This window comes from Oncorhynchus mykiss, chromosome 28 (genome assembly GCF_013265735.2).
Source record: "Oncorhynchus mykiss isolate Arlee chromosome 28, USDA_OmykA_1.1, whole genome shotgun sequence".
In the NCBI taxonomy this organism is placed as follows: Eukaryota; Metazoa; Chordata; class Actinopteri; order Salmoniformes; family Salmonidae; genus Oncorhynchus; species Oncorhynchus mykiss.
Window position 1 is genome coordinate 42,066,917 of NC_048592.1, and position 12,203 is coordinate 42,079,119.

Below are 12,203 nucleotides of genomic sequence, written 5' to 3' on the forward strand. Positions count from 1 at the left end.
CCTACTATAGAACTGCAGTGAGACTCCTACTACAGAACTGTAGTGAGACTCCTACTATAGAACTGTAGTGAGACTCCTACTATAGAACTGTAGTATGAGACTCCTGCTATAGAACTGTAGTCAGTCTCATACTATAGAACTGTAGTGAGACTCCTGCTATAGAACTGTAGTGAGACTCCTACTACAGAACTGTAGTGAGACTCCTACTATAGAACTGTAGTGAGACTCCTACTATAGAACTGTAGTCAGACTCCTACTTTAGAACTGTAGTGAGACTCCTACTATAGAACTGTAGTCAGTCTCCTACTATAGAACTGTAGTGAGACTCCTACTATAGAACTGTAGTGAGACTCCTACTATAGAACTGTAGTGAGATTCCTACTATAGAACTGTGGTGAGACTCCTACTATAGAACTGTAGTGAGACTCCTACTATAGAACTGTAGTGAGACTCCTACTATAGAACTGTAGTATGAGACTCCTACTATAGAACTGTAGTGAGACTCCTACTATAGAACTGTAGTGAGACTCCTACTATAGAACTGTAGTATGAGACTCCTACTATAGAACTGTAGTGAGACTCCTACTATAGAACTGTAGTGAGACTATTACTATAGAACTGTAGTGAGACTCCTACTATAGAACTGTAGTGAGACTCCTACTATAGAACTGTAGTGAGACTCCTACTATAGAACTGTAGTCAGTCTCCTACTATAGAACTGTAGTGAGACTCCTGCTATAGAACTTTAGTGAGACTCCTACTATAGAACTGTAGTGAGACTCCTACTTTAGAACTGTAGTGAGACTCCTACTATAGAACTGTAGTGAGACTCCTACTATAGAACTGTGGTGAGACTCCTACTATAGAACTGTAGTGAGACTCCTACTATAGAACTGTAGTGAGACTCCTACTATAGAACTGTAGTGAGACTCCTACTATAGAACTGTAGTCAGACTCCTGCTATAGAACTGTAGTGAGACTCCTACTATAGAACTGTAGTGAGACTCCTACTATAGAACTGTAGCATGAGACTCCTGCTATAGACCTGTAGCATGAGACTCCTGCTATAGAACTGTAGTGAGACTCCTACTATAGAACTGTGGTGAGACTCCTACTCTAGAACTGTAATGAGACTCCTACTATAGAACTGTAGCATGAGACTCCTACTATAGAACTGTAGTGAGACTCCTACTACAGAACTGTAGTGAGACTCCTACTATAGAACTGTAGTGAGACTCCTACTATAGAACTGTAGTGAGACTCCTACCATAGAACTGTGGTGAGACTCCTACTATAGAACTGTGGTGAGACTCCTACTATAGAACTGTAGTGAGACTCCTACTATAGAACTGTAGTGAGACTCCTACTATAGAACTGTAGTGAGACTCCTACTATAGAACTGTAGCATGAGACTCCTGCTATAGACCTGTAGCATGAGACTCCTGCTATAGAACTGTAGTGAGACTCCTACTATAGAACTGTGGTGAGACTCCTACTATAGAACTGTAATGAGACTCCTACTATAGAACTGTAATGAGACTCCTACTATAGAACTGTAGCATGAGACTCCTACTATAGAACTGTAGTGAGACTCCTACTACAGAACTGTAGTGAGACTCCTACTATAGAACTGTAGTGAGACTCCTACTATAGAACTGTAGTGAGACTCCTACCATAGAACTGTGGTGAGACTCCTACTATAGAACTGTGGTGAGACTCCTACTATAGAACTGTAGTGAGACTCCTACTATAGAACTGTAGTGAGACTCCTACTATAGAACTGTAGTGAGACTCCTACTATAGAATTGTAGCATGAGACTCCTGCTATAGACCTGTAGTCAGACTCCGACTGTAGAAATGTAGTGAGACTCCTACTATAGAACTGTAGTCAGACTCCTACTATAGAACTGTAGTGAGACTCCTACTATAGAACTGTTGCATGAGACTCCTACTATAGAACTGTAGTGAGACTCCTACTACAGAACCGTAGTGAGACTCCTACTATAGAACTGTAGTGAGACTCCTACTATAGAACTGTAGTGAGACTCCTACTATAGAACTGTAGTGAGACTCCTACTATAGAACTGTAGTATGAGACTCCTACTATAGAACTGTAGTGAGACTCCTACTATAGAACTGTAGTGAGACTCCTGCTATAGAACTGTAGTGAGACTCCTACTATAGAACTGTAGTCAGACTCCTACTATAGAACTGTAGTGAGACTCCTACTTTAGAACTGTAGTGAGACTCCTACTATAGAACTGTAGTGAGACTCCTACTATAGAACTGTAGTCAGACTCCTACTATAGAACTGTAGTGAGACTCCTGCTATAGAACTGTAGTGAGACTCCTACTATAGAACTGTAGTGAGACTCCTACTATAGAACTGTAGTGAGACTCCTACTATAGAACTGTAGTGAGACTCCTACTATAGAACTGTAGTGAGACTCCTACTATAGAAATGTAGCATGAGACTCCTGCTATAGACCTGTAGCATGAGACTCCTGCTATAGAACTGTAGTGAGACTCCTACTATAGAACTGTAGTGAGACTCCTACTATAGAACTGTAGTGAGACTCCTACTATAGAACTGTAGTGAGACTCCTACTATAGAACTGTAGCATGAGACTCCTGCTATAGACCTGTAGCATGAGACTCCTGCTATAGACCTGTAGTATGAGACTCCTGCTAGAGAACTGTAGTGAGATTCCTACTATAGAACTGTGGTGAGACTCCTACTATAGAACTGTAGTGAGACTCCTACTATAGAACTGTAGTCAGACTCCTACTATAGAACTGGAGTGAGACTCCTACTATAGAACTGTAGCATGAGACTCCTACTATAGAACTGTAGTGAGACTCCTACTATAGAACTGTGGTGAGACTCCTACTATAGAACTGTAATGAGACTCCTACTATAGAACTGTAATGAGACTCCTACTATAGAACTGTAGCATGAGACTCCTACTATAGAACTGTAGTGAGACTCCTACTACAGAACTGTAGTGAGACTCCTACTATAGAACTGTAGTGAGACTCCTACTATAGAACTGTAGTGAGACTCCTACCATAGAACTGTGGTGAGACTCCTACTATAGAACTGTGGTGAGACTCCTACTATAGAACTGTAGTGAGACTCCTACTATAGAACTGTAGTGAGACTCCTACTATAGAACTGTAGTGAGACTCCTACTATAGAATTGTAGCATGAGACTCCTGCTATAGACCTGTAGTCAGACTCCGACTGTAGAAATGTAGTGAGACTCCTACTATAGAACTGTAGTCAGACTCCTACTATAGAACTGTAGTGAGACTCCTACTATAGAACTGTTGCATGAGACTCCTACTATAGAACTGTAGTGAGACTCCTACTACAGAACCGTAGTGAGACTCCTACTATAGAACTGTAGTGAGACTCCTACTATAGAACTGTAGTGAGACTCCTACTATAGAACTGTAGTGAGACTCCTACTATAGAACTGTAGTATGAGACTCCTACTATAGAACTGTAGTGAGACTCCTACTATAGAACTGTAGTGAGACTCCTGCTATAGAACTGTAGTGAGACTCCTACTATAGAACTGTAGTCAGACTCCTACTATAGAACTGTAGTGAGACTCCTACTTTAGAACTGTAGTGAGACTCCTACTATAGAACTGTAGTGAGACTCCTACTATAGAACTGTAGTCAGACTCCTACTATAGAACTGTAGTGAGACTCCTGCTATAGAACTGTAGTGAGACTCCTACTATAGAACTGTAGTGAGACTCCTACTATAGAACTGTAGTGAGACTCCTACTATAGAACTGTAGTGAGACTCCTACTATAGAACTGTAGTGAGACTCCTACTATAGAAATGTAGCATGAGACTCCTGCTATAGACCTGTAGCATGAGACTCCTGCTATAGAACTGTAGTGAGACTCCTACTATAGAACTGTAGTGAGACTCCTACTATAGAACTGTAGTGAGACTCCTACTATAGAACTGTAGTGAGACTCCTACTATAGAACTGTAGCATGAGACTCCTGCTATAGACCTGTAGCATGAGACTCCTGCTATAGACCTGTAGTATGAGACTCCTGCTAGAGAACTGTAGTGAGATTCCTACTATAGAACTGTGGTGAGACTCCTACTATAGAACTGTAGTGAGACTCCTACTATAGAACTGTAGTCAGACTCCTACTATAGAACTGGAGTGAGACTCCTACTATAGAACTGTAGTGAGACTCCTACTATAGAACTGTAGTGAGACTCCTACTATAGAACTGTAGTCAGACTCCTACTATAGAACTGTAGTGAGACTCCTACTATAGAACTGTAGCATGAGACTCCTACTATAGAACTGCAGTGAGACTCCTACTACAGAACTGTAGTGAGACTCCTACTATAGAACTGTAGTGAGACTCCTACTATAGAACTGTAGTATGAGACTCCTGCTATAGAACTGTAGTCAGTCTCATACTATAGAACTGTAGTGATACTCCTGCTATAGAACTGTAGTGAGACTCCTACTACAGAACTGTAGTGAGACTCCTACTATAGAACTGTAGTGAGACTCCTACTATAGAACTGTAGTCAGACTCCTACTTTAGAACTGTAGTGAGACTCCTACTATAGAACTGTAGTCAGTCTCCTACTATAGAACTGTAGTGAGACTCCTACTATAGAACTGTAGTGAGACTCCTACTATAGAACTGTAGTGAGACTCCTACTATATAACTGTGGTGAGACTCCTACTATAGAACTGTAGTGAGACTCCTACTATAGAACTGTAGTGAGACTCCTACTATAGAACTGTAGTATGAGACTCCTACTATAGAACTGTAGTGAGACTCCTACTATAGAACTGTAGTGAGACTCCTACTATAGAACTGTAGTATGAGACTCCTACTATAGAACTGTAGTGAGACTCCTACTATAGAACTGTAGTGAGACTATTACTATAGAACTGTAGTGAGACTCCTACTATAGAACTGTAGTGAGACTCCTACTATAGAACTGTAGTGAGACTCCTACTATAGAACTGTAGTCAGTCTCCTACTATAGAACTGTAGTGAGACTCCTGCTATAGAACTTTAGTGAGACTCCTACTATAGAACTGTAGTGAGACTCCTACTTTAGAACTGTAGTGAGACTCCTACTATAGAACTGTAGTGAGACTCCTACTATAGAACTGTGGTGAGACTCCTACTATAGAACTGTTGTGAGACTCCTACTATAGAACTGTAGTGAGACTCGTACTATAGAACTGTAGTATGAGACTCCTACTATAGAACTGTAGTGAGACTCCTACTATAGAACTGTAGTGAGACTCCTACTATAGAACTGTAGTATGAGACTCCTACTATAGAACTGTAGTGAGACTCCTACTATAGAACTGTAGTGAGACTCCTACTATAGAACTGTAGTCAGACTCCTACTATAGAACTGTAGTGAGACTCCTACTATAGAACTGTAGTGAGACTCCTACTATAGAACTGTAGTATGAGACTCCTACTATAGAACTGTAGTCAGACTCCTACTTTAGAACTGTAGTGAGACTCCTACTATAGAACTGTAGTATGAGACTCCTACTATAGACCTGTAGTATGAGACTCCTACTATAGAACAGTAGTGAGACTCCTACTATAGAACTGTAGTATGAGACTCCTACTATAGAACTGTAGTATGAGACTCCTACTATAGAACTGTAGTGAGACTCCTACTATAGAACTGTAGTCAGACTCCTACTATAGAACTGTAGTGAGACTCCTACTATAGAACTGTAGTGAGACTCCTACTATAGAACTGTAGTGAGACTCCTACTATAGAACTGTATTCAGACTACTACTATAGAAATGTAGTGAGACTCCTACTATAGAACTGTAGTCAGACTCCTACTATAGAACTGTAGTGAGACTCCTACTACAGAACTGTAGTCAGACTCCTACTATAGAACTGTAGTGAGACTCCTACTATAGAACTGTAGTGAGACTCCTACTATAGAACTGTAGTGAGACTCCTACTATAGAACTGTAGTCAGACTCCTACTATAGAACTGTAGTGAGACTCCTACTATAGAACTGTAGTCAGACTCCTACTATAGAACTGTAGTCAGACTCCTACTATAGAACTGTAGTGAGACTCCTACTACAGAACTGTAGTCAGACTCCTACTATAGAACTGTAGTGAGACTCCTACTATAGAACTGTAGTGAGACTCCTACTATAGAACTGTAGTGAGACTCCTACTATAGAACTGTAGTCAGACTCCTACTATAGAACTGTAGTGAGACTCCTACTATAGAACTGTAGTCAGACTCCTACTATAGAACTGTAGTGAGACTCCTACTACAGAACTGTAGTGAGACTCCTACTATAGAACTGTAGTCAGACTCCTACTATAGAACTGTAGTGAGACTCCTACTATAGAACTGTAGTGAGACTCCTACTGTAGAACTGTAGTGAGACTCCTACTATAGAACTGTGGTGAGACTCGTACTATAGAACTGTAGTGAGACTCCTACTATAGAACTGTAGTGAGACTCCTACTATAGAACTGTAGTGAGACTCCTGCTATAGAACTGTAGTGAGACTCATACTATAGAACTGTAGTGAGACTCCTACTATAGAACTGTAGTGAGACTCCTACTATAGAACTATAGTGAGACTCCTACTATAGAACTGTAGTGAGACTCCTACTATAGAACTGTAGTCAGACTCCTACTATAGAACTGTCACTACAATATATAGTATTATTATATATCTCTGAGGTTGTCCTATACCTGGCATCTGTCACTACAATATATAGTATTATTATACATCTCTGAGGTTGTCCTATACCTAGCATCTGTCACTACAATATATAGTATTATTATATATCTCTGAGGTTGTCCTATACCTGGTATCTGTCACTACAATATATAGTATTATTATACATCTCTGAGGTTGTCCTATACCTAGCATCTGTCACTACAATATATAGTATTATTATACATCTCTGAGGTTGTCCTATACCTAGCATCTGTCACTACAATATATAGTATTATTATATATCTCTGAGGTTGTCTTATACCTGGCATCTGTCACTACAATATATAGTATTATTATATATCTCCATCGTTGTCCTATACCTAGCATCTGTCACTACAATATATAGTATTATTATATATCTCTGAGGTTGTCCTATACCTGGCATCTGTCACTACAATATATAGTATTATTATATATATCTGAGGTTGTCCTATACCTGGCATCTGTCACTACAATATATAGTATTATTATATATCTCTGAGGTTGTACTATACCTGGCATCTGTCACTACAATATATAGTATTATTATATATCTCTGAGGTTGTACTATACCTGGTATCTGTCACTACAATATATAGTATTATTATATACATCTGAGGTTGTCCTATATCTGGTATCTGTCACGCCCTGGTCTAAGTATTTTGTGTTTATCTTCATGTATTGGGTCAGGCCAGGGTGTGGCATGGGGTTTTTGTATTGTGGTGTGTTTTGTCTCTGGGTTTTGGTGTGTATGTATTGGGATTGTAGCTTAGTGGGGTTATCTAGCAAAGTCTATGGCTGTCTGGAGTGGTTCTCAATCAGAGGCAGGTGTTTATCGTTGTCTCTGATTGGGAACCATATTTAGGCAGCCATATTCTTTGAGTTTGTCGTGGGTGATTGTCTTTAGTGTCCTTGTTCCTAGCTTTGTTAGTTTTCACAAGTATAGGCTGTTTCGGTTTTTGTTTCGTTGTTTACGTTCTTTGTTTTGTGTTAATTCATGTTTATGTTGTTCATTAAACATGGATCGAAATCTACACGCTGCATTTTGGTCCGGCTCTCCTTCACACCTAGAAAACCGTTACAGTATCTGTCACTACAATATATAGTATTATTATATATCTCTGAGGTTGTCCTATACCTGGCATCTGTCACTACAATATATAGTATTATTATATATCTCTGAGGTTGTCCTTTACCTGGCATCTGTGCGTTCCAGTGGGTGTACCTGACCCTGTTGCTGTTCGTCCAGCTGAAGAAGTCGATGTGGTTCTGGTTGGAGAGTCCGATCCAGAAGTGTTGCTCTGGCCTGGACCCAACCAGGCTGATCAGGAAAGCATTATCCAACCTGGGCACATTATTATGAAAACATTATCATTATAACATTATACACCCTGGACACATTATTATGAGACATTATCATTATAACATTATACACCCTGGACACATTTTTTTAAAGACATTATCATGGTAGCATTATCGTGTAACATTATCATGGAACATTATCCTGGATCGTTATCATGGCACATTATCGTGTGGCATTATCCACCCTGGCCACATTATTTTGAGACATTATCATTGTAGCATTATCCCCCCTGTACATATAATTTTTTTTAAGTCATTATCGTGTGAGCATTATCATGGAACATTGTCCTGGATTGTTATCATGGCACATTATCATGTGGCATTATCCACCCTGGCCACATTATTTTGAGACATTATCATTGTAGCATTATCCACCCTGTACACATTATTTTGAGACTTTACCATTGTATCATTATCATGGAACATTTTCATGGCACGTGATTATAGATCATTATCATGGATCATTATCCACCCTGGACACATTATCTTTATAACAATATTGAAACATTATGGTTAAAGGTATATTTTACTCAAAAACTCTATTTTAGCATTTGGTCCTTTAGTCCACTGTTAATACAATGCCCTAAAATGGTGTCAGCAGCCGAGGGATCAAGATGGAGCACTTTCAGTATAGAGCAAAAACTGTGATGACATAACAGTGGACCAAATAAGATATACATTATAATGGAACTCATTATCATTAGACAATGTATTATCTAGCCAAATTCATCTAGCCCAAATTTTTGATACAGAGAAGTATATCCCGGTTTCGTTCTTACCTGCTAGAAACATCTGCCAGATATGACTGTGAGCTCTTGCATGTCTCTTTGGCCTCATCAAAGGTCTTGATCTCTGGTCCCACAAAGTAGCAGAAGGAGCCATGCCTGGTCCAATGCTTCAGAGAGGCAAACAGGGTCAGAAACAGCTGTTAGTCTGACCTCTGCTCTCCCTGGCTGACCTCTGCTCTCCCTGGCTGACCTCTGCTATCCCTGGCTGATCTCTGCTCTCCCTGGCTGACCTCTGCTCTCCCTGGCTGACCTCTGCTCTCCCTAGCTGACATCTGCTCTCCCAGGCTGACCTCTGCTCTCCCTGGCTGACCTCTGCTCTCCCAGGCTGACCTCTGCTCTCCCTGGCTGACCTCTGCTCTCCCTAGCTGACATCTGCTCTCCCTGGCTGACCTCTGCTCTCCCTAGCTGACATCTGCTCTCCCTGGCTGACCTCTGCTCTCCCAGGCTGACCTCTGCTCTCCCTGGCTGACCTCTGCTCTCCCAGGCTGACCTCTGCTCTCCCTGGCTGACCTCTGCTCTCCCTAGCTGACCTCTGCTCTCCCTGGCTGACCTCTGCTCTCCCTAGCTGACATCTGCTCTCCCTGGCTGACCTCTGCTCTATAGCGCTGACCTCTGCTCTCCCTGGCTGACCTCTGCTCTCCCTGGCTGACCTCTGCTCACCCTGGCTGACCTCTGCTCTCCCTGGCTGACATCTGCTCTCCCTGGCTGACCTCTGCTCTCCCAGGCTGACCTCTGCTCTCCCTGGCTGACCTCTGCTCTCCCTGGCTGACCTCTGCTCTCCCAGGCTGACCTCTGCTCTCCCTGGCTGACCTCTGCTCTATAGCGCTGACCTCTGCTCTCCCTGGCTGACCTCTGCTCTCCCTGGCTGACCTCTGCTCTCCCTAGCTGACCTCTGCTCTCTCTGGCTGACCTCTGCTCTATAGCGCTGACCTCTGCTCTCCCTGGCTGACCTCTGCTCTCCCTGGCTGACCTCTGCTCACCCTGGCTGACCTCTGCTCTCCCTGGCTGACATCTGCTCTCCCTGGCTGACCTCTGCTCTATAGCGCTGACCTCTGCTCTATAGCGCTGACCTCTGCTCTATAGCGCTGACCTCTGCTCTCCCTGGCTGACCTCTGCTCTCCCTGGCTGACCTCTGCTCTATAGCGCTGACCTCTGCTCTATAGCGCTGACCTCTGCTCTATAGCGCTGACCTCTGCTCTCCCTGGCTGACCTCTGCTCTCCCTGGCTGACCTCTGCTCTCCCTGGCTGACCTCTGCTCTCCCTGGCTGACCTCTGCTCTCCCTGGCTGACCTCTGCTCTCCCTGGCTGATCTCTGCTCTCCCTGGCTGACCTCTGCTCTCCCTGGCTGATCTCTGCTCTCCCTGGCTGATCTCTGCTCTCCCAGGCTGACCTCTGCTCTCCCTGGCTGACCTCTGCTCTCCCAGGCTGACCTCTGCTCTCCCTGGCTGACCTCTGCTCTCCCAGGCTGACCTCTGCTCTCCCTGGCTGACCTCTGCTCTCCCAGGCTGACCTCTGCTCTCCCTGGCTGACCTCTGCTCTATAGCGCTGACCTCTGCTCTCCCTGGCTGACCTCTGCTCTCCCTGGCTGACCTCTGCTCTCCCTAGCTGACCTCTGCTCTCTCTGGCTGACCTCTGCTCTATAGCGCTGACCTCTGCTCTCCCTGGCTGACCTCTGCTCTCCCTGGCTGACCTCTGCTCACCCTGGCTGACCTCTGCTCTCCCTGGCTGACATCTGCTCTCCCTGGCTGACCTCTGCTCTATAGCGCTGACCTCTGCTCTATAGCGCTGACCTCTGCTCTATAGCGCTGACCTCTGCTCTCCCTGGCTGACCTCTGCTCTCCCTGGCTGACCTCTGCTCTATAGCGCTGACCTCTGCTCTATAGCGCTGACCTCTGCTCTATAGCGCTGACCTCTGCTCTCCCTGGCTGACCTCTGCTCTCCCTGGCTGACCTCTGCTCTCCCTGGCTGACCTCTGCTCTCCCTGGCTGACCTCTGCTCTCCCTGGCTGACCTCTGCTCTCCCTGGCTGATCTCTGCTCTCCCTGGCTGACCTCTGCTCTCCCTGGCTGATCTCTGCTCTCCCTGGCTGATCTCTGCTCTCCCAGGCTGACCTCTGCTCTCCCTGGCTGACCTCTGCTCTCCCAGGCTGACCTCTGCTCTCCCTGGCTGACCTCTGCTCTCCCAGGCTGACCTCTGCTCTCCCTGGCTGACCTCTGCTCTCCCTGGCTGACCTCTGCTCTCCCTGGCTGACCTCTGCTCTCCCTGGCTGACCTCTGCTATCCCTGGCTGATCTCTGCTCTCCCTGGCTGATCTCTGCTCTCCCTGGCTGATCTCTGCTCTCCCAGGCTGACCTCTGCTCTCCCTGGCTGACCTCTGCTCTCCCAGGCTGACCTCTGCTCTCCCTGGCTGACCTCTGCTCTCCCTGGCTGACTTCTGCTCTCCCTGGCTGACCTCTGCTCTCCCTGGCTGACCTCTGCTCTCCCTGGCTGACCTCTGCTCTCCCTGGCTGACCTCTGCTCTCCCTGGCTGACCTCTGCTCTCCCTGGCTGACCTCTGCTCTCCCAGGCTGACCTCTGCTCTCCCTGGCTGACCTCTGCTCTCCCAGGCTGACCTCTGCTCTCCCTGGCTGACCTCTGCTCTCCCTGGCTGACCTCTGCTCCCCCTGGCTGTCCTCTGCTCTCCCTGGCTGACCTCTGCTCTCTGGCTGACCTCTGCTCTCCCTGGCTGACCTCTGCTCTCCCTGGCTGACCTCTGCTCTCCCTGGCTGACCTCTGCTCTCCCTGGCTGACCTCTGCTCTCCCTGGCTGACCTCTGCTCCCCCTGGCTGTCCACTCACCGATTTGCAGCCTGGGTTCGTGTCCACCTGGTCCCCTGAGGGTTGGGAGGTAGATTTCTTCATACAGATGAAGCCACGCTGGTTGTCACACACCTGAGTAGCCCACCTGCCCTGCTGTAAGACAGACACAGTCACACAGGACATCGTCAAGGAGGGAGAGGGTTGGTGTGGTTGTAAATGGGTGTTAGGGTTAGGGGGTGTTAGGGTTAGGGCCAAAGTTAGGGGGTGTTAGGGTTAGGGCAGTGTGGAGGGGGGATGATGGTACCATACCTCTCCTCTGACCAGTACACAGTTGCCCTCCATCGGCATGGCTTCCTCCCACCTGGTGAAGGTGACAGGGGATTGGTCGCTCCACTCAAACAGTAGTGGCGTCTTGACATCGTTCATCCCGATCCACAGCTCGTCAGCGGCCGCTGGGACAGAGGAAAGGAGGAGAGGAGGAGAGGA

General features: G+C 45.4%; 1 protein-coding gene across 1 annotated transcript in view; it reads right to left on the reverse strand.

Moving 5' to 3' along the window:
* LOC110508267 (macrophage mannose receptor 1) overlaps window positions 1-12,203 on the reverse strand; it is a 230,583-nt gene that overhangs the window by 160,135 nt on the left and 58,245 nt on the right. The window contains exons 8-11 of the mRNA XM_036966151.1: window positions 12,027-12,169; window positions 11,757-11,870; window positions 8,913-9,028; window positions 7,968-8,116 (exon numbers count right to left, since the gene is read on the reverse strand). Coding sequence (XP_036822046.1) covers window positions 7,968-8,116; window positions 8,913-9,028; window positions 11,757-11,870; window positions 12,027-12,169 — 522 coding nt within the window. The remainder of the gene's footprint in view (window positions 1-7,967; window positions 8,117-8,912; window positions 9,029-11,756; window positions 11,871-12,026; window positions 12,170-12,203) is intronic.